Source organism: Motacilla alba, chromosome 3 (genome assembly GCF_015832195.1).
Source record: "Motacilla alba alba isolate MOTALB_02 chromosome 3, Motacilla_alba_V1.0_pri, whole genome shotgun sequence".
NCBI lineage: Eukaryota > Metazoa > Chordata > Aves > Passeriformes > Motacillidae > Motacilla > Motacilla alba.
Window position 1 is genome coordinate 106,567,553 of NC_052018.1, and position 27,463 is coordinate 106,595,015.

General features: G+C 42.7%; 2 protein-coding genes and 2 long non-coding RNA genes across 5 annotated transcripts; 2 read left to right on the plus strand and 2 right to left on the minus strand.

The window, feature by feature from the left end:
• Window positions 1–513: 513 nt before the first annotated feature.
• LOC119698885 lies at window positions 514–4,179 on the plus strand. The gene is made up of 2 exons (XR_005256301.1): window positions 514–668; window positions 771–4,179. It is a non-coding gene; the product is annotated as an uncharacterized LOC119698885 (long non-coding RNA).
• Window positions 3,787–8,370, minus strand: DEGS1 (delta 4-desaturase, sphingolipid 1). Of its 2 annotated transcripts, none has more exons than XM_038131594.1 (3): window positions 8,194–8,370; window positions 6,698–7,440; window positions 3,787–4,527 (listed from the first exon to the last, which is right to left on the minus strand). In XM_038131594.1, the coding sequence occupies exons 1-3, from the start codon at window positions 8,273–8,275 to the stop codon at window positions 4,381–4,383; spliced, it is 972 nt and encodes a 323-aa protein (XP_037987522.1). In that variant the 5' UTR covers window positions 8,276–8,370; the 3' UTR covers window positions 3,787–4,380. The 2 variants fall into 2 exon arrangements, with proteins under 2 accessions (XP_037987522.1, XP_037987523.1); XM_038131595.1 differs by lacking the exon at window positions 8,194–8,370 and adding an exon at window positions 7,597–7,940.
• Window positions 8,371–8,468: 98 nt separating this feature from the next.
• On the plus strand, window positions 8,469–13,852 carry LOC119698884. Its single transcript, XR_005256300.1, has 2 exons — window positions 8,469–8,874; window positions 10,233–13,852. It is a non-coding gene; the product is annotated as an uncharacterized LOC119698884 (long non-coding RNA).
• On the minus strand, window positions 12,408–26,182 carry FBXO28 (F-box protein 28). The gene is made up of 5 exons (XM_038131593.1): window positions 25,932–26,182; window positions 20,088–20,197; window positions 18,975–19,113; window positions 16,358–16,553; window positions 12,408–14,500 (listed from the first exon to the last, which is right to left on the minus strand). Exons 1-5 carry the CDS (start codon window positions 26,142–26,144, stop codon window positions 14,106–14,108), a joined length of 1,053 nt encoding a protein of 350 aa, XP_037987521.1. The 5' UTR covers window positions 26,145–26,182; the 3' UTR covers window positions 12,408–14,105.
• Window positions 26,183–27,463: the final 1,281 nt, after the last annotated feature.

A 27,463-nucleotide genomic window follows, 5' to 3' on the forward strand; every position in this document is an offset into this window, starting at 1 on the left:
ACACTGCTCCTTGTGGGAAATTCTGCTTAGGCTATAGCATGTATCACTAAAAAAACAATGATCCTTTGTACAGAAGAGATCCTTTGTACAGAAAATAGGAATTGCTTTAAGGAACGAGCCTTTTCACCCAATAGAGACAAATATTTTGCTCTGCATAGGCAGCTACCACCCCTCCTAGCAAACATGCCTCGAGGTTTTGCCTCCAGTCATCTTGTTTCTGTTGTGACAAGATCAAGAAATTGTTCGTCATGCCATTCTCCTCTCCCTTTTCCTGAGGCTAGCAACATATCGAAACCACAAGAATGAGCCTGTCCCAGAGCACAGTAGGTGCTAACATAAGCATGGATAAGGGGCAGAGGCAGTGCAGAGGACTGTCAAAAAGAGAAAAGAAAAATGCTGTCTTCATTCTTGGCTCAGTAGAAAACTTTTTCCACATCTTTGTCCTGACTAAAGCCTTGTATTCCACTGTAGGTTTGATTGTGAAATAGAAGATTTGCTAGAGAAAAGATAGAGTTGCAAGCTGCTGTGCCAAAGGCAGATCCACACGATTCAGACACACCTATTTATCAGATTGTTTTCCTGGAACCTTGCAGAAGCAATGCTGGCAGACCCAGAAGTGGCTCCTGTGCCTTGCAATGAGCAAGCTGAACAGCAGAACTTGCTTTGCTGTAAGTCTTTTGAGACTTCCAAATTAAAGAGCACAGTTTCCAAGAGCTGTGCCAAACTACTTACACAAGGTTGCTGCTTCAAAGTCACTTTCCTCCTCTTAGTCCAACAGGAACAGGGCAGCCTGCAGTCTGTAGCACTGATGTTATCACCTGCTGAACCTCATCGTTAATAAGGAATGAATCTTTAAGCTCTGCTGTGGCATGCCACTGCATCTGACAGAAGGAATGTCAGGGAAGCAGAGGTGAGCCACTGACCCCAGCCTCTGACAGTGGCCACTTGCCATGACCAAATCCATGTCTCAACACCAGGAGACCTTTGTCTTACATGCTCACTTGGTGAGCTCACCAGAGGAGTTCCAAGACACACAGCTGGAAGTCTCAACTGTTCCAACTGACCTCTGGTTCCAGGGAGGAAGCCCTGCCCTGGGTCTGAAGCATGGAGCTCCACAGCCAGACACGGATGCACCTATTTAGCACATTCATGTTGGGAAGCAGACAGGTTCAGCAGCAAATGGGGAATGCCAGAGGCAAGGGTTGTTCTGAAAGAGGAGTTTACCCACGCCTGTCCTGTGGGAAAACTAATACCTAGTACAATCAGACTCCAGGATGCATTACGTACTCCACTTAACCAGCTCCAGATAATTGGGGGCAGGGAGCATTAAAAGCCATGCAAGGACATTTATTCTGAACACTGCAGGTTCTTCTAAAAGCCCTGAAGATTCAGAGCTCTGCACAATTTAACTGCAACTAAAATACTTGGGTGACAGTTAAAATTCCTGACTGATTTCACATAAAGGAGGCGTTTTCCAAACTGACAACAGAATGGAACAAACCCTAATAAACGTGTAGAAGCACCAAAGTTAACTCATTCCATCTGAACAGATTGAGAAAAAACAACTGGGTTAACTGGCAGGGTTCTTGATGCTCTTTAGGTTTAATTTGTTCTTCACCAGTTAGTCTAAGTTCCCTCCAACTTTCAGATAAAATATTTCAAAAATTATACGAACAGCTTTCTGCCAGGTATGTTTTAATAATGAAAACTATTTTAGTCCTTAAAACAATAACTAGATGGTTCATATGCGTTTTTTTAAAAACATGTTAAATATTTCTGTGTCATGCCTTTGGAGTAAACACCGTGACACAGAACTTAAATTCATTGTTCACTTAGAATTCATCAAACCAGTCAAGTAGGGCCAAGCTGGTCCTAATTACTTTTACCAGTGGTTCAGAGATGCTTCTGTTTTTTAGGGAGGAAACTATGCTGGTTACCTTTCAGTGATCTGCTTTTGGCAGTTCTCACTACTGAAGTTTTTATGTATTACACAGAACTGCTAAGCCTGAGAAGCTACCACTGCTTGCAAGAACCAGACCATTGTTTAGACCCAAACCTAAATCTCACTAGCTCAGATTAACCTAATACAGTAACTTGTTCTCCAGTAGGGACCCAGCAGCAGATGTTTCAGAAAGATTATGGCAAGCACAGTCTCTCCCTCAGAATTCTGCACCATTCAGTACCTCCTGAAGTGAAAATGATGTATTTATAATTCGAGTTGGAATGGAAAATCAGTCGGAACACCTTAAAACAACAATTGCAATTTTAAACAAGAAAGATGGCAACTTCAGCCCTGCTTAAAAGTAGGAATTCCATTAATAAGTAACTAAGACAACTAACTATAAAATTTTTACTCTGAACTCTACTTATTTTAAATATTCATGTAGGATAACTGAATTTCTTAACTTTAGCTCTTAGCCATAAAACTTTGTAGACACTTTCCATCCTTCATCCGGCTATGAATAAATCATCAACACCAAAGATAATTTAAAAAAAACAAAGAGTGATATTAAATGGCTTTAAAAGAAACTGGTTTGCAACTTCTTAAGTCTTTACAAGTATTTCAACCCAAGTCAGTTTTCCTCTGCACAGGGAGGAAAGGCAATTATTCTTCACAGGGCATCTGTATCACCATCCAATAGAAAGGTCTCAAATCTGCTTTAGAAATACCAAATTTCTCTAAAGTTAAAGTCCTTCAGCATAAGAAGACCAATCAAAAATTCACCCAGTATTACTTTAATCTTTGCTTTTTAGTTACATGTGAAAATACTGGACAAAGTCTGTTTTGACACTACACTCCACCCTGAGCAACACACTGGCTACCTCACAGGTTGTGAGCATAATGAAGTCACTCTGTAGGTGGCTGGCAGACTTTCATACCACTTCTATTGCTTAGCCACAGATAAGGGCCCACACTGGAACAAAACACACATTAAAACAGCACCACAGTTGACACCAAGTTAAGATGTACCAGTACAATCTTTTCAGGCACTCACCTTTTCAAAGCAAACAAACACCCAAAAAACCACCCCAAAATACAGGAGTTGAAGGCATCTAAAATTGAGTTACAGCAGCTACAGCTTCCACCTTCCTCAGATGCCATCTTTCAGATTAATGAAGAACATACCACAGAGCCACCATTTGAGATTTAAGGGTGATTTTGTAGCCAGGTTTGACTGCTTAAAGCCATCATAAATGCATTAGAGGGCAGAAGGCAAATCTACTGTGCTGAGGTATGGAAAGGTTCTTCACTGTCCAGCATGTCTGTCTGTTCCAAATGAAAAATTTCCTAGGCAGGAAGTTTGATAACACCACCTCTCACCACATTTTAATATATGAGAAAGACAAGTATTTGTGGAGGGTACTGTAGGTTTAGGGGGAAAAAAACAAACAAGATTATTTAACAGCCTGTGTACACAAGTGACTAATGTGCTAACAGGCAGTATTGTCAGTGGTTGTAGCTAGACTTGTTTGCCAAAATATTATCTGTTTCAATCCATTCACTTTTCCATAAAAGCCAGATTTCCAAGGAAGTGTAAATATTTATATTTGAAGCCAAAGTAACATGGTAATAATTTTTCTTCAAAGATCAGAAAACCCCCAAACTCTCTTAACAAAATTTTTCCAACATGAAACCCCCTATCAGGTATATTAAGTTACCTAAATGCCACCTGTTCTCTCTACATGCCAACAGAAGCAGCTCAGGCAGTAGATGGGACCCTTGCAGTTGGCAATACCCTTGAATTCCCCACTTTTTTTTTTTTTACAAAGAAGTCACAGAAGCCATTTCAAAGACACCAGTTTCATTCTAATAGATTGCTCCTTTAAGGTACTCTCAGTAGAAAAGGTGGAACTTTAAAGCATTGCTTCAAATGACATATTTAAACAAAAGCAGACTCAACATTTCTGTGCAAATTTAGTTCTTCCAACCATCAGTTTGGAAACATTTTCAACAGAATGTTTAAGTTAACAAATCATGTTAGTTTAGAATTAACAGGTAAGTACAGCATTTTAAAACTAGTCATCTAAATAGCATGTTGAGGGCAGTATAATACATTGAGAACTTTTAAACTGTTATGAGTCAGACAGACATTTTATATAGATTTAACACCTACCAAAGTAAATTCTGTAACAAGGTGATTTTGCATTATGCATATAACACTGATCCTTAGGCAAACAGAGACACATTAAACCAACGAATCTCAGGACTGTGAGGAATGTTATAGCTGGTTGGAGCCTGCTACAAAATCCTTAAGGATGCATTGCTATGTTGCTGTACATCTTAATTCAGGACACAGGTGAACAGCTTTAGCAGGAAACCTTTATACCAGCCACTTTAAAGCAAGCAGACATTTCAAAAGTTTTTTGGTTGCCAGAAGTTTAATCTTGCTTCACTTCACCCTTTAATTGCCTTTTCATGCGTGAATATGGGCTGATTGTGTCATCCATCACGAAGTCATACAGTACTTTTATCCAAGAGTTATATTGGGGCAGGTTGTCATAGTATTCAGCTGCTATTTTCTTCACCTGAAGGAGAGATATGAGGTTTATTTACTGGTTATATTAACATCAGTTGTGACAACCTTACAACCCTCAATGTGTAACCTACTGATGTGTAACAGCATAGGAAGTTTCATTCCAGAAGTTAGATCCTACAGGAAAGTGCCACAATGCAAGTGTTCCTTGAAGGAAAAAGCAATTCCCTAGTTAAGTAAATCTGCTGTGAAGTTTTTGGAGCTGCCAGAACAAAGTCATCTAGCTTTCCAGAGTCCCCTCACCATGCTACCTACAGGGTGATGGAGCTCACAAAGCAAGTGGTTTGGTTGCTGTTGGAAGTGTGTGACTCAGTTCAGTGCTGACTCATAGATATACAACTAACAGTAAAAAGGATGTTTTATGTTCTGGGAAGAGCTGTTTCACACAGCTATTTTTACATGTAGCTTCAAATCTCGGTACTCAGAAGAAAAAAGGCATTTTATTTCTGAGGAATATTTTGTTTCTAAAGACAGACTTCAAAGAATGAATATAAACTGCTTCCAAAGACTCTGCTCTCAGTTCCACATGTTAACTAGACCACTGTTTAAACCGAGAACAGCAGGTCCAGTTAGGTGCCCATACCGCTATATTTAGGGCCAGCCACTTAAAGCCTTAAAAACATGACCAGGACAAAAAGGATTTTTCACAAAATTCCACAGCTTTAGCCCAAAGAACAGTATCAATCTGTATAAGCAACAAACAAACCCGAGGTATTTACATGGCTGGTTTGAGGGCAAAGCTTGTTTTGACCCATCTCACCTATAGAATAGTGACCTAGGCAATGTATTTTTACTCAACAGTAATGACTCTCAGCTCACCGGTGCTGAGGAATCAAGTGTTTGGTACTTAGGGATCTTTAGCACACAGCACAGCAGTCCAATCCAATCAAATTAACTGCACTATTCCAAAAGAAGGCTTTGTTTTCTTAGCAGAGCTGTGGATTATGAGTCCTGCAGCAGAACTGGGTGTCTACCCCTAGAATTAAATAAAATTAAATACTTGGAAAAATTCATAGCCTACTTGCAGCTAAAGTACCTATCCAAGAAGTGAAATGCTGGTTCACAGTACAGACCCAAGTATCAAAGCAACTTTCACTGTACTTGAAAGATTTAAATCTATTAATAAAAGCAATCATCTAGCTTTAAAAAAAATTACAAAAAAACCACACAAAGCCTCAGCAAACCAACTGCATGATCTACCTGCCCTGCTAAAAGTGTTTTTAAGTAGTTATTTCAGCTGCAGTTCCACCACTGACAACAGAAATACCAATCAAGTTTGGACTTCAGCAGAGGTACGATCTTACAAGGTCTCACTATTGCCAAATGCAGTAACAAAGCTGTAAGACCAACACCACAGCTGCTGTCAAATTGCAAATTTAGTATCTGATGAAAGACTGAAGATTCAGGTGTAACCCTGAAGCCTGTGTTCTCATGCTTCAGTTGGGAAACAGATACAATGAGAAAGAAGCTCCTGCCTGTAAGAAGCAAATGCTGAAGTAGGAGAAACTTCACCTCTGCTACTCATGGAAGCATGACAGGTCTAAGTCCTGGCTTCAAACTCTTAATTCTGCCTGTCCTACAGTGCCAATGTACAGCTGATACTTATTCAGGGTTCAAAGGCTCTTGCCAGAGGAAACTGAAGTGCTGCAGACTAGAGAAGTTATTAAACATTTGTCAACAGTACAACAAACATTAACAGTACTCCAAACCCTCTCTTTTCCTCCACCAGAGGATGTCCCTGATAGAAGAGACCGAAGGATAAGCACACATTGCAATACTGTCCTTAACATTCCAAGGACAGAGATAACAAATCTCCAGAGTTAACTACAACCTCTTAACTAGTTTCTTGCATGCTTACAAACAAGAATTCAGAAGGCAGGCTGTAATTACAAAAAGCTAAAGTTAGTGCAAAGCATAAGATATGCGTTCCCTCCCCTCTCCTTTTATGGAAGAGGATTGAGCAGCAGCAAACTGGAAGCTTGTTCAAGCTATCACTAAAATACTAAATAATTACCTCCTTTATCACTCAGCTTATATTGTGGGGGTTTTTTTGTTTGTTTTTAATCTCCCAGCTTCCATTCTTCTGTTAATGTTCTACCTTATTTTCATGTTAAAGTAAGCCTTAATTTAAGAAAAAGTAATAACCTTAGAAGTTAACTTACCAGTGGAAGGCTCTTGCCAGGAATATTGGGGAAGTCATGATGTTCATTGTGATAGCCAACATTAAAAGTCAGCAAATTAAGTGGCCCATAGTAGGAATAGGTCTCATGTCCTTTTAGAAACATGTAATGTTCAGCTATGAAGTGTCCCGAAATTGGGTGCAACCCAAGACCAAGTACTGAACCAGCAAGCATGTAAAAAATGGATTTGACTCCCCATAAATAATATATTGCCACATCAAAGGCCAGCTGAGCCAATAAATTTATTATTTCAAGTCGACTTATGGGTTTAGGATTGATGCAGAGAGGTCTAATGGCATAGAAAAAAGGCTGAAGAACAATCCATATGAACTTCCTAAAACGGGTGCAGAAAAACCAGCCCTCGAAGTTGGTAGGAATATCCACGTCGATGCCGTCACCGCCTAGGTACCGATGGTGATCCATGTGGTATCTCTTGAAGGAGATGGAGTAGGGGAGACCAAGAGGGAGGTTGGCAAATATTCCAAACCATCGATTCCACATGGCTTTGCTGTTGCCAAAGGCACTGTTGTGGGAGATCTCATGAATAGCCAGAGTCATGGAGTGACTAATACAGCTTCCAAAAACGTAAGCCCAGAAGACCACCCATTTCCAATCCAAGTCTTTAACCAGATAGAATGCAGTCAGCTGCGCCAGAACCATCAGCACAACCACCCAGATCAGGTTGTAGTCTGGCTTCATCAATGCTTTTATCTCTGGATGTTTAGCTAGATGGGAAAAAATTAAATGAAAAAAGTTATTTCAAAGCTCTGCTCACAGCCAACTATCCCAATTAGACTACAGTTTTATCTTCCCTTTGTCCCAGTTAGGAATTGTCTGCACAGGTAATGAAAACGCCTGACCTTTCCACTTGTGATACTTACTGCTATAATGAATCATTTGGAATCAAGTCATTTTAGCACTTTTACGTTGCTCAGCAACTAGACACGTTCACGGCAAGCACCAGCAGCACATCCAGCCTCCTCAGGAAGGAAATGGCTCTGAGTCGACAACCCCCCCCCGTAATTCAGAAGGGCTCACGAAGGCTCAGCCCCGATTTTAGCGCCGCTATCCGCCACCCCCGACCGCGACGCGGGTGCCGCGGTGACCTCTGCGCACGGCGGCCCCAACACCGCCTTATCGCCCGTCCCGCTGGCAGGGAGCGGCCCGGGGCCGCCGGGGAACCCGGGCTCCTGCTCCGCCGCTCGGGATGGCAGCCCGGGCCGCCGCCGCCCCGCGCCTCGGGCTCGGCCCCAGCAGCCGGCCGCCCCCCCTCTCCTTTCCCCGCTCCTTCCCTTCCCCTCCCCCGCCAGCGCCGCCAAGGCGGCGGCTCCCGCCTCCACGTACGCGGGCCCGGCCCGACTGCGGCCCCGCCGCCGGGAGGCTCCGGGGGGCCGCGGCGCCCCCCGACAAGGGCGGCCATCTTGTGGGGTGCCCGCGTGCGTCCCCCCCGCTCCGCCACGCAGCCGGCGGCTCCTCACCCAGGATCTCCTTGCGGCGGTCGGCGTGCGGCTGGTCCGTGTAGACCCACTCGAAATCCTCTCTGGCCACAGTGTTCCCCATGGCGGCAGCACGAAACCCCCTCTGCGGCTGCCCGCCCGCTGCGCCGAGCCCCCGCTACCGCACTTTATAGCGCGGCGGAGGCGGCCCCGCGGCCGCGCCCCCCGCCCCGCCCTCGCCGCCCATTGGCCGCCGCCGGCTGCCGGGCGCGCTCCCGCCGCGGCGGCGCCCCCTGCCGGCGGGGCGGGGCGGGGCGGGCCCTGAGGGGCTCAGGGAGCGGGGAGGGAGCAGCCCTCAGGGCGGACAAAGGGAGACCTAAAAGTGACGGGGGCAGCCCTCAGACAGGACAGAAGGAGCCCTCAGAGCGGGACAGGAGCAGCCCCCAGACAGGACAGAAGGAGCAGCCCTCAGGGCGTACAAGGGGAGCCCTAAAAGTGGACGGGAGCAGCCCTCAGAGCGGATAGGAGGAGCCGTCAGACAGGGCAGGAGGAGCCCTCAAGAGCGGGACAGGAGCAGCCCTCAGAACGGGGAAGGAGGTGCCGTCAGACAGGGCAGGAGGAGCCCTCAGAGCAGGACAGGAGCAGCGATCCGCCGTCCTAAACCCGCGTTCCCGTGAGCTGCTGTCCTGGTCTGACCCCATGCTCACAGGCCCCTGCCTAAAGGTACTGAACTATGACTCCAAACGCCTGTAGCAAAGCCTCCGTTTCCTTCCCTTTTTTGTGATAAGAAATTTGAAGAACTTATTTGACAAACTCCTCTGTAGGAACTTACCTCCATTTAATCTGTCACTGCATGTATTTGTCATAAAACACTGACTGTGGGCAGCTCGGTGAGAAAGATTGCCATGTGTAGAAGTTGAACTACTACTACTTGCTTGGAATTTTAGTTGTCCACTCATAATAATCTACATCAGTAGATCAAAAATCCACTCAAATTAATCTAAATCAGCAGTGGTGATAAAAGCAATGGAGGCTGTTATCACAAAGTAAATTATGCCTTATCTCTTCAGGTAGTATTAGTATCTCAAGGTTATGATTCATCACTAAAAATTTATTAGTAATAACGAGTACAAAAGGCTTATGCCTACCAGCTGCAGGAAGTCCCACATGCAACAGGGCTTTTGGAGGGGAAATTCAATCCCTTCTTGGAAATGTCTGTAATTCTGTGAAGCAGTAGGCAAGGCACAGGATCTATAAAACAGCGCTTTTGTGAATAATTTTGGTTTGCCTGCATTTTAATTAGAGCACATTGGGGTGGGATTTAGAAGTGAAAAATGCAGCAAGGAGGTGAGACAAAGGAAAGGTTTTACTCAGCCTTTCCCTCTTCAGTCAGAGAATCTGAACTGTGCAGACTGTGAAGACCGGTGCAGCATAAGAGGCAAAGCAGATGTCTAGATTTCATCGAGGCTCTGTGACCTTGCCAGGTTTACTTTTTGGTCAGTGACCGTTTCACAATAAACCAAGAAGCTTTGGGGTTGCCAGTGCAGCAGCTGACTGCAGAATCGCCAGGCTCACACGTGTTTCACTCAGCTGCACTCCAAACACATGAAACATTTCTGACAGCATTCCCTTCTGGTTGGAGTTCAAATATTAGCACTGCTATCCATCATTGTGCTAAAGAGCTCCTCATCCATGGGAAAGATCCTGCCAAAAGGAGTGTGGCAGCAGGTGACAGGAGCACTGGAGGAGTGACAGCACATCAGGAGTTCGGTACACAGAGGCAGGTTCACAGCACCACAAACATACACAGATTTGTAAATGGTCACGAATTCCAGTAGGGCAATAAAACAGAAGATCCCAGGTTTATAAACAAAACATTCCAGAGCAGCTAAACAAGGTTTAAACAACTAAAAAAATATATTAAATAGGAAAGCTTTGGAAAATTTAATTGCCCAAGTGTACTGGAGAGCAAAGTATCTTCCCTATTTAACTACTGCATTTGATCAGTCTGTGTAACATATCCAGATTTATTACGTCTTCAGCAAGCCAACAGTTTTTATATCTGACGTTTTCCATTCCAGAGACAGTGAGATCCAGTACCTACTGTGTCTTCAGCTTTTGAACAAAAATTCTGGAATGTTCACTTACATGTGAACCAAAGCCAGGACTGCATCCTTAGAATGGTGAAGGTGAGATCCAGGCAGGAGAACTGCAGGAATGGAGCACATGGACAAGCAAGCTGGCCCAGGTACAGTGCAAAGTAGCACAGAAGTGCAACTTGAGTTGAAGAGAATAGGTCACAACTAGCAGACATGTTGCTGTAAAATAGTCCAAACTGAATTTACTAATCCATGAAGCAACAATCACTGGAATTTGCTGGTTACCCTCTTAAAAGCATCAGGAACACCAAGGAATCAGAGAATCCTCTCCTGTGCTGAGACACATTCCACTATATCCTACATAATCCTATTTTCAAGAGGCTCTTGATGTTGAAAATTCCTTTGGCAGCCCCAGTGCTCCCCACAATTCACTGTAAGAAGAGCTGAGTAAGAGCAACTAAGTTTCTGTTCAATTCTGTCTTACCTTTTACATTAAAAAGTCACACGCAGGCATCCTTCGTAGCATTAATGAATTTGGTGATTAACATGCAGTGCTGTATCAGTTCCTGATACTGACCAAATTCTATTTTTTTCCCATCTGTTCTTTAATCTGTGAAATTTGCAGGTACTCTTTCTTCCTTCAGCACTTCCACCTGTTACATCCATTAGCCCAGGTTTGGAGGGTCCTTACATGCTGGAGTTACACAGAAGCTGTTCAGTTTTGGAAGCAAGACCTTGTCCCAAACAGCTTTTCCCTCAAAAAAAGTACCACTATGGTATCTTTTGATCTTATTTTCACCATGTTCACTAGGTATAAAAAATTCATTTAAAAAATCCCCAACGTTACTATGAAACAAAAAGCAGTTTCTAAGCAAGTGCTATTTTTAGAAAAGCAGTAAAGCTGGCCTCAGTATTTTAAGAAACCAGATATAAGACACTTAAAATTGCTTTTCCTGACAGCTCTGACCTTTCTTTCATTTTCAGCCCTTGACACAAGTACTAAAACTGAACAGTGGATGCAAATAAATTAATTTCTCAGGTAATTTTGCAAAATACACCTCAGTCTCACTGCTGTAAGGCTGTCCCTTGAACAGATGATACAATCACTCATCACTTCCAACACTACTTTGAGGCTGATACACCAACTCACATAAATCTGCACAGGCATTGAGAGTGAAAAGAGATACAGTTGTACTTCAGGTGATTCATCAGCTTGTTCATATATTGCAAAATTTATCCTTTTTATTTAACAAGGGACAATATGGTGTCAGAAATTAACGTTCCAGCTATTTTGTCCGAACAATTACTTCATTCTGGTTTTTTAACACGTGTCTATTTTTCTGGAGTACATTCCAGCCAAGAGCCACCTGATGTTTCCCTCTTTGGGATGTGAAATAGAAAACACTGGTGTACCTTCATTGTGGGATTTCTCCGAGCTGCCTTGTAACCATCCCCTCTACCCCTTAAGTTTCACAGGCCTCATTCCATTTCACTGGCAGCACATGGAGGAGCAGGATGCACCTGCAATCCTGGAGCACATGATACTTCCTTGAGCTGAAGGTTCCAAGCTGGCACGGTTCCCAGAGAACACTTCCCGTAACAACTGGCTGTTGTTTTCCAGCTCAGTTTACGAACAGCCAGAGATTCCCAACACATCCAGAAATGCTACTCTGGAGTAACCTGAAACCATTTGTACACTGGCATGGTGGGGAGGGGGAAATTGTCTGCATATTCTAGAAATTAACAAAGAAACTGAAGTGAAAAATACTCAAAATGTATGAATAAACCCTTTCAGGAAATGAAATTCACAAGTTTATACTTGTTTGGAAGCATTTAACCACAAGCAGCTGGTAATTAGTCCATTACAGGAATTTTTTATCACAACCAACCATTCAATGAATTCGTATCACACAGTAATTCTAGCTATCATGCTGATCCTTTGACTCAAAATGGTTTTGTAAAAGTTAAGGTATATGCCAGTATTTTTAAGCAGAATAGCAGATACCAATTTCCAAGACAGAGTTACCTGTAAAAAACATTCTGAGCTGTATAAACCAGTAAAAGCAGATGCTCCTTCAACAGTTTAAGTCTGCTCTCAGACAGCCTTTTGTAATTTCCTTGATTATTAAGAAAAATGCCCTTTTTTGGGGAAAGGACTCAAACTACTTGAGAAGTTTATTTGGAAGTTAAATGTCTGTCAAATATTAGGCATTTGTAATGTTACTTCTGGTACAAGCTATGCTTTAGAAGTAAAAGTTGTAGCTGAAGTTTCAGGAGAAATGTCAGTTTGCCACGATTATATAATATCTGACCAGACAACTTCTGATTTGTTTGGTGCTTTAAATACAGCCACTAGGTTATGCTGACAGCCATACAAAGTGAATTTGCACTTTAACCAACAGCAGTAATATCAAGATTGTGAACAGCTACAAAATGCAGCATTTGCATTTTCAGTGCCATACCAAGTTGAATTCAGAACCCGCTAAAGACAAAGCAGCAGCTGGTTAAAAAAAGAAAACATAAGTCAAATTATAAAGCTACATAGTTTAGTACATTAAAACAAAACCAAGGACAATGGTATTTGTATAAGATTCCAAAAATATACAGATGGCAGGGGGGAATAATCACTGTACACAACTCTGAGGTGGTTAAAGTGACCAGAGAGACTGAACAGTGCAAGACATGCTTTTCCAGTTACAAGCTCAAAACAGAAGTGCAAAAGAAATTAAAGCTCTGTCTGAAGTGATTTACCTTTTAGGATAAGGAAAGCTTAGAATATTGTCATCAGTGTTACAGAGAAATTTCCACCCCGACCCCAACACAGACACACAACATAGTTTAAGTTTTACCATAATACAGCATTTCACTCCAATGACGTCCCCAGCGCTTGGTGGCTCCAGGGACAGTTTGTAGGTGTTGGGTGTTGGCCCATGACCCAAGTGATGCACAGGCAGCCTCTCCGTTCTCCAGCTTTGGCTAACAATAGATCCCTGCCTTCCAGGCAGGGCGAGGGGCAGCCACACAGCCCGGGCAGCCACTGCCTCCCCAGCCCGCCTCGCTGCGAGGAAGCCGCTGTGCTGAAAGCAGAGACTGACTTATGGCTGAGGAACAAAGGAATTGCTTGACAGGTCTCTGTGCTCTCTCCCAGAGTTTGGAACAGTTTCAGGCAAGTGCTTTTGGCAGGCTGACTAAGCTGTACATGCATCTATCCATGCAAATGTAGAATATGGCTCCCAAGACCTAGAACCAGGGTGTGTGCATGTGAAGACTGGATAGAAGGCCCTTCTGTGGAAGTTTACAAAAATATATAGCCAATACTGTAGCTTAAGAAGTCAGTTTTACTCGTTACAGAGAACCCCAAAAAGTATTAACTACTTTTCAGACATTCCAGACAAGGTCACTTGTAACAAAAAAGGTCAAGTTCTCAAAAACAAGGTTTTAAAAGCGGATCTTTCCTTCAAGTGAACAGGACATCTGTTTTTACTCTTAACCATTTAGTCAGTTAAGACAATTTATTTAAGATTTCATGTGAACATATGCATAAACACAAATAAGTTTACTTTATAACACATCTGCACGGAAAAAAAAAAAAAAGGTTAACCCTTCAAAACATAACAGAGCAGGTCTGGTTAGTATGTAGCTATTGCAAATCTTAAAGATTCTGTGCATTAGGCCCACCCATATAGAAAGCAGGGGAAAAGTCAATGAAAGAAAATCACTGTTCAAGTCTAAGTGGTGTTTTGAAGAGCCAGCAGCCTAAGCGACACCATGAAGCTGGTCACAGTATCCAAACAAACAGGCCTGCTTGGGCTACTAGAGCAGTGTATCCTCCTGAAGGCGCCATTTCCTCCCCGGTTATTTTCTGTTCCGAAGGCGTTTAGATTTCCTAGGACAGTCTGTGGAATCCACCGCCTTCCTCCTTTTCCTGGGAGATTGTTCATTTGAGCCGGAACCTGACGAGTTCCCTACTGTGCTCTCCATCACCTCCCGCAGCTTGCGCTCCAGCTCGGCCAAGCGGGCGTTCTGTTCCCCAATGATTTGGGTTTGCTCAAGCAGTTTCTGGTCTTGATCCTGGAGCTGCTTCTGCTGCTCCTGCACTTTGACGCGCAGCTCCGAGATCTCCCGCTTCAGCGCCGTCAGGCCCGTGCCGTTGGCTTTCACCTGCTGCTGCAGCTTGGTGACTTCCTGCCTGGAAGGGCTCTGCTTGGAGAACAGCTGCATTGTTGTCAGTGCTGCAGAAGGCCCTGGAACTTCAGAGAGAACTGCGATTAATACTCTGCAACTCACGGGTAGAAACGGTGTCCCAGTGTTCGTATTTTGCTTATCCCTACTCCCCACACATGAATCTGAGTACCCACGGCAAGTTATGTGAACATGCAAACAGATTTACAGTCACTTAAGTGTCTAACAAGAACACGTGGTAATCTCAGAGCACAACCAGTTTAATTTAAAATACTTACAGCTTTTCAGTAGTCAGGAAAAAAGTTCATAATTCATTTCCTGTATATAAGCCCCCCTCCTTTTGCTGCATCAAAAACTGTGTAGAACTACTGTGTTGTCATCTAGACTTAGTGTCAGAGATGTTAAGACAAAATCCCACAAAAAATTACTTAATACGGAATAATTGAGACTGAACAAATATCTTTCATTAGCCCAGCAAAATTCTGCTGTCTTAGCTGCAGCTAAAGTTCTAAAAAAATTGTAGTTTGGAACTTAACAAGGTATTTCGGTATAACTTACTTTTTAGAAGAAAGGAATTTATTTTCCATGCTTCTTTAGAATCACTCCTCCTAAGCACTAAAACCATACTGGAATCTGAGCTTGGAACTGTTGATTCTAATAAAGTTCCTGCAAATCAAGGAGACTAACAGCTACTGTATAATTTCTTTCACTTTTTCTGCCATAAAAGGTATCTATCACTTTTTCTGTCATTATACTCTTCTAGCAACACTGTGCAATTAAGGTGCAAGTTTAAGTGCTCTACAGACAGAAGAGTCTGGAACACTCATCCTCCTTTTCCTCCTTTTTTTCCATTAGGATGGCAGCACAGCTACCATTACGGGACACTAAGGGGTTGCTATTGGAGAGGTTATGCCCTTCCCTCAACAAGAGAGAGGCATTTTATGCTCCACAAAGCCTTGGCCTTGAAAAGTTGATTGATATCAGCTGTGGGTTTGGGCAATATTTCCTCAGCTGAGAGGCTCAATATATACTAACACATATAACTGAAAAAAAATTAAACCCATATATAATTTTAAAAAAGGTATATAAGTATAAAAATTAAAGTACAGGATATACTAAAGGTGGCATACACACTTATGGCTAAAAGGATATACAGGAACATACAAGAAACAAAAGCATCTGCAGTTAGGCCTATTGTTTTTACTTAAGATATATTTTTTTCCTCCCAGTTTTTACTCAGTTATCCTTCTAGAGAGTTCAATTTCACAGTTCCTAAAACGTGAACACATCCTGTATAGGGAAAATTCTACAATTTTACCAATCTTTTGCCTTTTACCATTAGGATAACTTCAGCCAAGAGGCAAGTACCTTAGAGTTTAGCTCACAAAAGTTCTGGAAAGTCTGACAGAGTATTTGAAGGACCAGATTAATGGCTTATTTATAGACTGTTATTTTAATTGCCTTTTCACTATTACCTGTAACTATTTTGCTTGTTAGTGCATAAAACAGTACCCCCAGTAAAGTAAAAATAGCCCATTCCAGCCCACTGTGTACTAGTACAGCTTGGGCAAATTCATTTGCAGCTTGTCCTACAAATAAAAAGCATCGAGTTGTCATCTCGTGTGCCAAATTTCAACCAAATGCAGCGATAAAGTCTCATTCATTGGTGGCACAAAAGCATTTGTTTAACGAACACACACTATGCATAATTCTAACATACATTCAAGTGACTGTTCTTTTAGTAGTACAAAGGCTCCTTAAATTTCAAAGCAAATGAATTTCAGTTAGCATTCTTAAGAAACAAGTATCATCAATATTTATGTAATAAAGCTCCCATTTAAGGGAGGGAGCTTAGAAAACATACAGTGCTGTGATTTTTTTAAAGAACAACTAAATAAAACTTAACTATACGTTGGAATTAATACCTGGGGCAGTTCCTATTAGACGTCCCGATACATCTGACCCAGGCATCTTTCTTTTCAGTATTGGAACAATCTTCTCATCAAAATATTCCATAGCCATGGAGGAAATGTCCCTTAGTTCTTGAAGAACTTCATGAGCTCTCTGAGGAGCTCTTGTAGAGTTTACATATCTTAGCACTCGATAAATTTCATCTATTACCTAAAACATTTAAGAAGAATTAGGATTTTCTGATAAAGGCAAGATTATTTCAGTTTGTTCTAGGAATTCTGGCATATTTAGGGTTTTTTTACCACATAACAGTTGCACACCACTGTGTGTTTTAGTTCCAGATCAGCTTTTTGAAGTGTTGCTCATGATATATCAGGGAAGCTATTCATTTAATCTATCACAACAGCTATCTTCAAAGTCATGAAATAATGCTTATTAGGTGAAATTTGAAGTACAGGCATAGTTGGTTTGCAAGTTACATAATCTATACTCAGCAGAGCATGATCATTTCCTTCAGGAGAACCTGAAGCAAGAAGCCCTAAAGCAGAGCAGTCACTGCCCCTGCCAGCCATGGAACAGAACTGGAGTAGCAAGAATTAGCATTATATCAGCCTGAAGAGCTGTAAATACTTACTTGAGTCCACTTCCATATACATGAAATATTGCAAATTCAGATTAAGTCCAAAATATATTCGTTTACAAAACATCAATTCACTATTGACAGAGAACAAAACTCTCTTGACAGGTTTGGAAAGCAAAGCCCCTTAGTTAGGAGACATACAGAGAGATGGAGTCTTACTAATTTATGAATTAAAATCTGAGGCAGGTCAAGATAGGAGTGCTGGTCTCTTAGCCAAAGCTATACAGGTATTTTGCACAGGATTAAGAATGTTTGAAGAACACACATAATAAGGACCTTGTAATACAGTTGCATCTTCTGTTTTGACGAAGGAAGCTTAGCTAAAAAGTCCCAAAACAAGACAAGACCTAAGTTTCTCATCAAGTAACAAACAACAAATGACTGCTCTAATTTCATCCACTCTACATCCTGTTAGCAACAACATCCTCAATATAAAACCTTGCAGCAGTGCTCTGCTATCACACAGAACGCTGAACCTCAAACCAGGATTTGCATATTCTAACACAAATACACTTCCTGGCACTTCTATGGTGAAATTTCCTGGGGGAAGCAAAGCAGGTGGGAGGGAAACCACAGACTGTAAGTGAACACTAAGCCTTGAATCTGATTGACCAAAATATTAATTAATGGGTGAACTGGTAACTGTGCTGAGTGCAGCAGTGCTAGCAAACTCACACACTAAGTAAATAATTAAAAAAAACCAAAAACAACCACCACCAACTTTTTGGCAGTTGTATTAAAATAAAATCAAGGTGTTTACAAGTTGGGGCCCACAAGGAAAAGCAAGCTCACCTGCCCAACTCCTGCACACCCCTGGTCTAGGATAAGCACTGCCCTTCTCTCTACTCTTCAGAACAGTAAAGCAACGTTTTTTTTAAGTGTCCCATTTACCATGTAAGTATCAGGGACTTAAGTTCATTTGACTTCATTATATTAATTTTTTAAATATATATGTTATATAACATATATTTTTAAATATTTATGCTATATGCTAGTATAATGTAAAGTCATAAAAGGATATAACTTAAAATGAATTAAATATCAAGTCAACAAGAGTAACAGAAATAAGATAAAGGTAAGAATACATTCCATGCCCACAGTTTATCCTACCACTGTGTGCATAAATGCCTGCATGCTTCCCTAGAATCCAAGAGAGAACTTTTCCATTCCTCTCACTGCAATTCAGTTCCCTGCCCACAAAAAAGTAACATCAACATATCCAAACCTTACATGGGAAGATCAATGAACAGAGCATTAGGATAATGTTCACTGATCCCATTTAATCCCTGAGCTGTGCCAGTCTTCCTCTGAGCACGATGCTGTCAATTCCCCTGTGCACTGGTGATTTCACAGCTAATAAAACATCGGTATCTCCGAGGTACATCTTGCCTGCATAGTTTATATTTAATGCTGGGCTGTTATTCTAAAACACCAGAACTGTTCGGTGATGTTCCCATTTAACACACTTTACATTTAAAACTAATTCCACCTACTGTACAAAAATATTCCATCCACTGTAATTCTGAGCAGTGTTTTGACATACTAAATACCTTAATTCAATTAACCTGAAGTACTCAAACCCTTAAGAAGGTGCCTAAAATCATGGCTGACTGAGTACCTAGTGTTATGTGTAATCTAAATGACTACATCTTCAGATGGCCTGATCACATGTTTTTTTTTCTAAAAGGTTGTAGAAGATGAGTATACCACAAGTCAAACATCAGAATCAAGAGAGAATCTAAGGGCAAATAGAAATATAATTTAAAATAATTTAAAATATAATCTAAAAATCTAATTTAAAATAATTAATATTTAAATACAACCTGGTTTATTCATTTCAGACTGCCTGGTAAAACAGAGTATTGGCTTGTAGGTTTATTTACAAGTACATATATATATATAAAATTTTCCCCAGCTGTGCCAGGTTAAGTTACACAATCCTGTTTTTTAAACACAGATACATATTCACATAATATAGTCTGCATTTTTACCTTTCCAGGTATGAAGCAACAGAGATTGGAATCCACATACTTCATGAAAGTCATATTTAGGAGAGAGAGTCTCGTTTCCACAGCAGCGAGGATGTCTGCATGGCGAGCTAATGAATGGTTTCTCCTTTCTGACTCCCGTCTGGAAAGCAGACCACAAGGTGACACTGATTTAACAAGGAGTCAAAAAATCCAACTGTAACATTTGTCAAGTTAATTTCACCCTTAAAATCCTGTAACCACTAACATTTGTCTTCACAGAAATAACAGATACTGACTGAGACCCAGCTAGTAACTGCATACTACACTTTCTTAGACAAAATTTGTTCTCCAAGTAATTACTATTCCTTATGTGCTCCATAAATTTTGTATGTAACTGAGGACTATTTAAGAACAAGGCTGCACTACTAACTAGCAGCAGACACTGAGTCAGAGGGAATATATTTATCCCACTCACTCATGTGGTCAGTACTTCAATGCAATTGAAATAATAAATGTAATATATCAGTAGTGAAGTTTATATAGTGAAGAACTACTATGAAATTTAGGTTGAGCTAGAAACCCTTTTTGATAAAGGATCTCTCTACTAAGTAGCATTTAGTTTCTTCACTCTAACTGGGAAATCTGATAGGACACAGCAGCAGCTGCTCTCACTCAGTAGAAAGAGGAAGAAAGACATTGCTTCAGTGAGAAACCAGATCCCAGTAATGCTCACACGTCAAATCCTTCTTCCTTGTTCCAGTTTTAATCCTTGCCAGTGAAAAACCTTGCCCTTTTTTTAAAGCAGAATATTTGACAAATCATCAGTGAAGGCAGCTGTTCTTGAAAAGGAATGGCATTTATTCATTCCCAGGAATCCTAGGTTGATTTGCCAGAAGAGTAATACAGAACCCAGACTTCTCTGTTTGAAATACCAGACACACTTCTCACACCACTATTCTGTAATTAAATCTTGGGTTCAAAGTGCTTTTAGAAAAAAAAAAATAAATAAAGGCAAATGTGACTTAAATTTTCAAGATATATAAGGGAATTAGCCAGAAAGTAATTGCTTTTCAATAATCTGCTTAAATGAATCTAACACAATTAAATTTAATTCTAGTTTTAACTGGTACATACCTTGGAAGTTGAGCTTTAACTTGTTTTTGACACAAGTTGTGGTATCTTTCCACTTTCAGAAATCCCTGATTTAACATTCTCTGGCAAACCAAGTCCATTCGCTTACAAACCTGTATTTAAGTAGAAAGAAATCTTTAGGCTCAATTAAGGCCACAACTCACTTTTACTATTATCTTATCCCTACTTGCCAGGTAGGAAAAGATTCTCTTACTGTTTTTTGCTCCATTTCAATCAGCAAAAACTGCAGTTGAGATTAAGGCATTCCCATCTCCACCAAAGATCACGACACTCCAAAAAGGAGCAGCTATGTTTCACACAGTTCACAAATAAATCTGTTGATTTTGCCTAACAAGAGACAGTAGGCTGATTGCCACCTATTAGAAGCAAATACAATTTCATCTGATTTTAATGGAAGTTGCAAATGCCCATGCCTGGCTTTCAGCATGGTCTCCGGAGTGATTCTGGTAGATGAAATTAGTATTTTGTAGTCTCAAAAACAGAAACCTTTAAAGACAAGAAATCACAGTGGTTTTCTTCCAGTGCTTAAGGCTTATGTTTTTTAATTCAAGCACAATTAAATTTAAAAACACATGGAAAACACTGCACATGGAACAAGATTCTCCTTTTTGTGTCAGAAAGTCTTTTCTCCTCTGTTTAAAGGATTCCTTTATTTACTGTTGGACACCAGTAGTCTCAGGGTTTTTTTGCCCCACAGATTTAGGAAGAAGGGACATGAAGAGCTGCAGAAGATATAATAAACTGCTAAAGTTAAACCTTCACAAAGTTACCAGTTCTAGGACAAAGCCAACTCATACAAAAGCTTAAAGCAATTGCTATTCAATTCTGAAGATACAAGAGCTTAGTGGCCCAAATGTTCTTTGAAATAGTTTTGGTTTTGTTGGGATTTTTAAGTCTACACCTCCCACTGTGACCCCACTTGCCAATAAATATGGTTTTAATTTTTTTTTAATTAAACACTCCTTTCCTCCATACACTCATCATTTCGTAACTTTAAAGTCCATGTAAGTTTATACCTTGAGGAAGAAGATCCTCACCTCTCCCAGAAAAACCTGCAATTACTTTGTGTAATGCCTTCTGTATAAAAAGAAAGAAGTTCTGCTTTGTGTGCCTGGTTCTGTGAGAATTGAATTTCAGACAGGTCTGCACAGACAGGCCATTAAGCAGTGACTGTGGATCTGTCTGTGCTTCTCGGTATTACATCCTTCTGCTTAACAAAGAAGGAACAGAGAGGCAAACGGCAGAGGGAGAGTCTCAGCACGCTCTGCCCCACATTCAGTGATCCAGTTAAATCATCTCCTGTTTACAGAAAAATGCTGGCCCTTCCTACAGGAAGGAGGAAATCGTTCTTGCTTCCCTGAGCTCGTACCGGATTTAAATCGTTTTTGAGTCAAGGCTTCGCAGCTTTCTCGCAGGTCTAATGGCACCGAATCCCTGAAGCAGGAACCGGGACCTGCACAGGGCTGCGTCAGCTCTGCAGTCAGCGGGCACCAGAGGAAAACATCTCCAGGCACGCTCGGCTCCGCGCTCGGAGGCGGCAGAGAGGCTTAACCTCGCGCACAGTGACATCTGCCGGCGGAGACGCCCCTCCAGGGAGCTGCAGCCCACCACACCAACCGCACTGGGGGTTTTAACCTTCCTCCTCTGCTTGCCCTACACGGCATGAAGGATTATTTGCTCCAGTTTCTCAACATTACCCATACTTAGCCAATAATCAGTCCAGAACCCAAACTCCGGGACCACCAGAAATCAAGTGTTTGTTTGCAACTTATGTTACCAATCATCTCGTAATTCTCAGCTAGTTCACCACCTAAACTATAGAGAACCTGGATTTATAGGAACAATATACCTCTTCTAGACTGCACAGTTGTATGCAAAGTAGCATCATTACACTTTTAGGTGTCCATAGCAGTCCAAGACAGTTTGATATGACATATTCGAGAGATCATAACTTGAATTTCCTTATCCTCCTATTTGCAATTTTGGTGAATGTTTTCTTATTTTAGTCACAGAGCTGAAAGAGGCTGCACTTCCTCAAAGGTCAAGTCCAACCAGACCCTGTGTTCAAGTTTCAGGGTTAGAAAGGTATTCCAAATTCATGTAAAAAGCAGAAAGAGAGGCTGCTTCTTCATGTGCTGACTTTTATGTGATAACAGCTTTCTATGATCCTGTCGACTAATTTTCCACTTCTGATTGACACAATCAAACTGACACAATCTACTAACTTCCTTAAAAAGCATGTTTTATTTCTTCCAAGCTTCACTACCAGATAACCAGCTCCAAAACAAATATAAAATACCCTAGAGTATTTAGATTCTATATATGTTATTTTTCTTGGACAGTACCTTGCACCATGTTCCATAAAATGCCTTTTTTAGGGTAAAGTAAGTGGCAAAATGCTTATAACTTCATTAACAAACCTTAAAATAGAAATGTTTGTAAATATAGACTGACTGAAACTGGTAATATTAAAGCCACAAAGGCTATCAGTCCTTACTTGTGCTGTACAGGAAATGAGCACAAGTTTGCTGCAGAATCTAAAGTAATTCTGACATTTGTCAGAATCCGAGATAACCTTCTCAGAGCGCTCACGGAAGGAGGTTGTGGACTGTGTGATTTTAATCATGCTTCTTGTAGTAAAAGCCTGAATGGAAGTGCCCTTCCAAGCTCAGACATGTGACTGAAAAATAAACTGCAATCTAAGAATTTCATTATTATCCCACTGAGGTAAAAATTTCAAAGCTTCTGCAAGTCACTAAAGATATCCCTGTAAAAGGAGTCTTCAAAAGGAAGATAGTGAGCTTGCCTGTCAGCATGCACACTAGGCTTGTCCGAAGCATTACAGTTTCAGACTGGCATCCTTGGGGTTTTCTGTGTTTCTCTCATGGGGATCATCAGAGGAAGCAGATGAAGTAAATACTCAAAAGGGCTGAAAGCAAAATGCTGCTGCTTTTCCTCTCATTCACTTTGTCTGAACAAAAGTTTGAGGGCTCAAGATTTCCCTCATTTCAGACATGACTGCTCTCTGAATACCCATTGTTTAGTCTCTGCTCCTCGGATCTACTTCACTGCTTAACCTGTAGGTACTTCATTTATGCTTTGACACACAGCAACCCCAGGAACGGCAGAAAGCATTATGCTCAGGAAAGCGAGTGCTTTTTGCACAATGAGGGGCCCACGGCCTTGCCTTGCCTGATGGCAATCGTCACAAGCAGGAAATGTTATTTACCTCATCCTTTGGGGACAGAAAAAGACTTCTGGATCTTATGCCTGAGATTATGCTCCTCATTATGTTCTACATAAACAATGCACATTCCTATCTCTGTTTCAATCTGAAAACATTCTGGTGCTCTATGTTCTCCCACCCAGCCAACTCCTCAGTCGGTTGTTTTGTATACACTGTAGATCCAAACCCAGTTCAGTTCAGAGATTTATTTTTTTTTATGGATCACTGAGCTAAGGTGATCCAAAATAAAAAGCACACTAAGACATCCATTCCTTCCATGCTGGGATCCAGAAAATGCATCAAAATTATTGGTTTAGGGAATCCATATTTTTTTGTCTGAATATGTATGATGAAACTTTGTTTAGGTCAGCTGATGTCCTGGATTTTCCTGCTTTCCTCAAGATGCTTTATCCCACGGAATCCCACATTCTAAGGGGTAATGAGGCTGCTTTTGGGCATGTTTCCAATATGCATGAGACCTGAGCAATTTCATATCTGTCATTCAATTAATGTGCTCCTGCAACGTATCTTTAGCACAATACTACTTATTATAAGACACACTCATTCATCTTTGATAAGCAGCTCAAGTCAGTCCTCACAGAAAACAAAAATTTACAGTTTGTGCAAGGCAGCTCTTAGAGCAGGAACACACAGGTCTTTCCAAAGGCTATTGACCACCTTTAAAAATCCCAAAGTAATGAAATTCCATACTGAATTTATGCCTGGGCACTACTATTTTTAAAGGCTACCTTAATTCTCGGACAACAGCACCTGGAGCTATGAAGAACATTCAGTGTCTGCCAAAAGAACACCTTCAGCTCTGAACAGCCACCTGAAAGACCCAGCTGATCAAGCTTATGGGCTCAAACCAGAAAGGCTTTGATTCTTTACATTACTGCTGGGTAACAAAAGGCTACTTTCTTCTCAGAAGAATGCTCATAATGCCTTCTGGTGTGCTTAAGAGAACAGTTAGGAATTTGACGGAGATTAATTTTCTTGGCTGTCACTGACTCAAAAACTCAAAGTAGGGAAAAGACCAACTGAATAGTTTCCTTCACTTTATGCCCAGTATTGTTCTACATATCTTTCAAAGTTGGTATTTATCTGGTTTTGCATATTACTGAAAGGGGCAGTCCTCTTCTAGAAAAAGGAACTTGGAGGTGCTACACAAGAGAGCATAAAAGTGTCACATTTTACTTCCTAAGTGCCAGTGAGAGTTAAACAGCTGCTTTAGTCCTGACAACCTCACCTTTCCTACTCTCACCTGCACTGCCAACAGAGAATTACAAACACTTAGAGCTGGAAAAAGTAAAAGCCTTCTGTGGACTTGTGAGAGCTCCCACAGGCACTAACATTCATAAGATGCAAGGGGAAAGCTGCAGCCACGGGCTGTGCCTGGCATTGCAATTCTGAGCCTGAAACATGGCATATCCAAACACCATGGGATTTACTTCCCTTCCCCGCGGTCAAACTGCAAGCACCACCTGTGATCTTAGGGATGTCCTGTGCAGGCCCAAGAGCTGGCCTTTTGGGATCCTCGTGGCTCACTTCTAACTCAGGCTACACTGTGTTTCTCAAGCACCACACCTTTTTTACAGATCCACTACCTACTCTCACAGAAGAAGCTCAAGTCTTCAGGGGACTGACAGCACACTCTAGAAGTATTTAGGAACTGGTGCGCTTGGAGCAGTACAAGTGAGAACAGATTTTCTGCTTGAAGAGCTTTCGGTTTATAGTTACAGTCAGGTTGCTGATCCAGGACACAGGTAGTCCAATTTCCTGCAGAAATACACTTGTAATATTATCCAGTTTAGACTCATCGAGTTCTTAAAATAGGAACGGTACAGTGCATGCACGTTTACTGAACGTTACATAAGCTGTGCATTAATTCCCTCACTATTATTCCATTTACAACCACGTAGGAGATTCAATAAGACAGCAGCTTATCATAATACGACATGGTTTACATCAGGCTCTTTATGCAGGCAGTTAAATATTGATATACATTGATCTCCTCGCTGACAGCTGCGCGGTTTTTGGCATTATCAAGTTCAGAGGTGCAGATACTATATGTTATTAAATACACATCCACTAAGACTGGAAGAAGCAGGCAGTTTTTTAGGTGGGTTGTTGTTTTTTTTTTACATCTTCTTTTTTGACCCACATTTCTAGATAGGGGAGGATTCTTGGAGCAGCAGGCTCACCACCTCCTACACTTGTAGGCTTAAGCCCTATAAGCAAAAATAAACACACATATGAGACACAATAGACTACCCACCCCAACCAGTCACTAGGAGAAACGAGCCGCCAGCAGCCCGGTGCTTTCTCACAGCGCGTGAAAGGAATGAAAAAGTAAGAGACGCTATAAAGAGCTTTAGGAATGCGTGAATGGAAGCGCACACGGAGAGCGAAGAAGGGATAAAGCCCCATCCCACCTCACCCCACCTCATCCAGCCTCTTCCCCGGCGAGCGCAGCAGCCCGGCGGGGGGCGCCGGGGCCGCCGCCACCCCCGCAGCTGCCCCAGGCCAGGCGGGCTGAGCCCGGTCCCGGCTGCAGCCCCGCGGCCCCCGCCCCGCCGCCTCCCCTCCGCGGCCCCTACCAAGCGCAGCTGGCTCGTCTCGTCGTAGGACAGGAAGCTGAGGATGCTCTCGATAGCCACGATGGGCAGCCCCATGAGCGTGTTGCTCTGAGGTGGCGGCTCCATGGGCGCCAGCGGCTCAGCGGCCTCCGGCAGCGGGGCCGGGGAGAGCCGCGCCGAGCCCGGGGCGCCGCCTTCGCCCTCCGACACGAGCCGCTCCTCCGGCGCCGCCATCTTGCAGCCCGTCCTTCCTCCGCGGGGGGACGGCACCGCCTCTCTGTGACGCCTCTTCCGCAGCCGTCACGGGCGGCCCGCCCCGGCATTCCCGCAGGGAGTGAGGGAAATGGAACGCCCGGTGCTGTTGTGGCGTTCGAGGGCTTGGGGTCGCTACCCCTGCCCGGGGAGCCGTTCGCGGGCGGGCGGGTGGGTGGGTGCCAGAGGCATGGTGTCCGACTCTTGTCGGTGGTGCCTGGAGACAGGACGAGGAGCAAGGGCCATAGACTAAAACACGAGAAGTTCGCCAAGCCGAGGGCGCATTTTGTAAACTGAGGGTGGCAGAGCGCTGGAACAGCGTGGAGTCTCCCTCCCTGGAGACATTCAGACTCCACCTGGACACGTTCCTATGTCGCCTGCTCCAGGGGACTCTGCCTTGGCAGGCCCTTGGACTGGTGATCTCCAAAGGTCCCTTCCAACCCTAGTGATTCAGTGTTGCCCATGCAGGATCCTCACTCTCTCCGTGAGGAGTTTCCTTAATACCCAACCTGAACTTCTTCCGAGGCGGCTTTAGAGCATCCCCTCGTGTTCTACGGCTGGAGGCCGGAGAGAAGGGATGAGCGCCTCCCTGTCCATGCTGCTCCGTGGGAAGGACCTCCCAAACCTCCGTAGGTGCTGCTGTGTAGGAGTGCGGCAGTGCTCAGAGGCACAGTGACCTACCGGGACAATGTGCTTGGTTTACAGTGAGGCAGCTACACGGTGGAAAATACCTCTGTAGCTCCTAAGCGAGCCAAAACTACATCCTCATTACAAAGTAATCCAGCCTGATGAATTTTACCTATGGATGGGCGAGCACCCCTTCTGTGGTTGTGTCCAAGCTGCCCCTACTCTGGTGGCAGGGAGAGCCACAGCAGCCAGGGGGCTGCAGGTCCGCTGCCCGCCTTTGGGATCAGAGCCAGCTGGCAAAACCCTCGGCAGCCCGAAAACCACTGCCTGGAACCAGCCATAATTGAGCAGGCAGAACACCCAGAATAAAGCAAACTCTGGTCCTTTATTTGCCCTTTATCCTGTATGTTAAGGAGGTTTCTGGATCAGATTGCTGGGGCAACAAAGGGATGGGACCAAGAGCTGTTTCTAGAACATTCCCTGGTGCTTCTGAGAAGAGACACTCTCCAGTTTCACGAGCATTTGAGCCTGACAGAAGTTGGCACAGCCTTTGAAAAGTATGGTGCCAGTCTCCTCAGTGCCTTCAGCTGCTGCTGCTGCTTTGTTTCTCATCAGCAGTGCTGGGTGTCTGTGCTTGACTGGGGAACTGGTGCTGCTGAAGACTGACTTGCCAG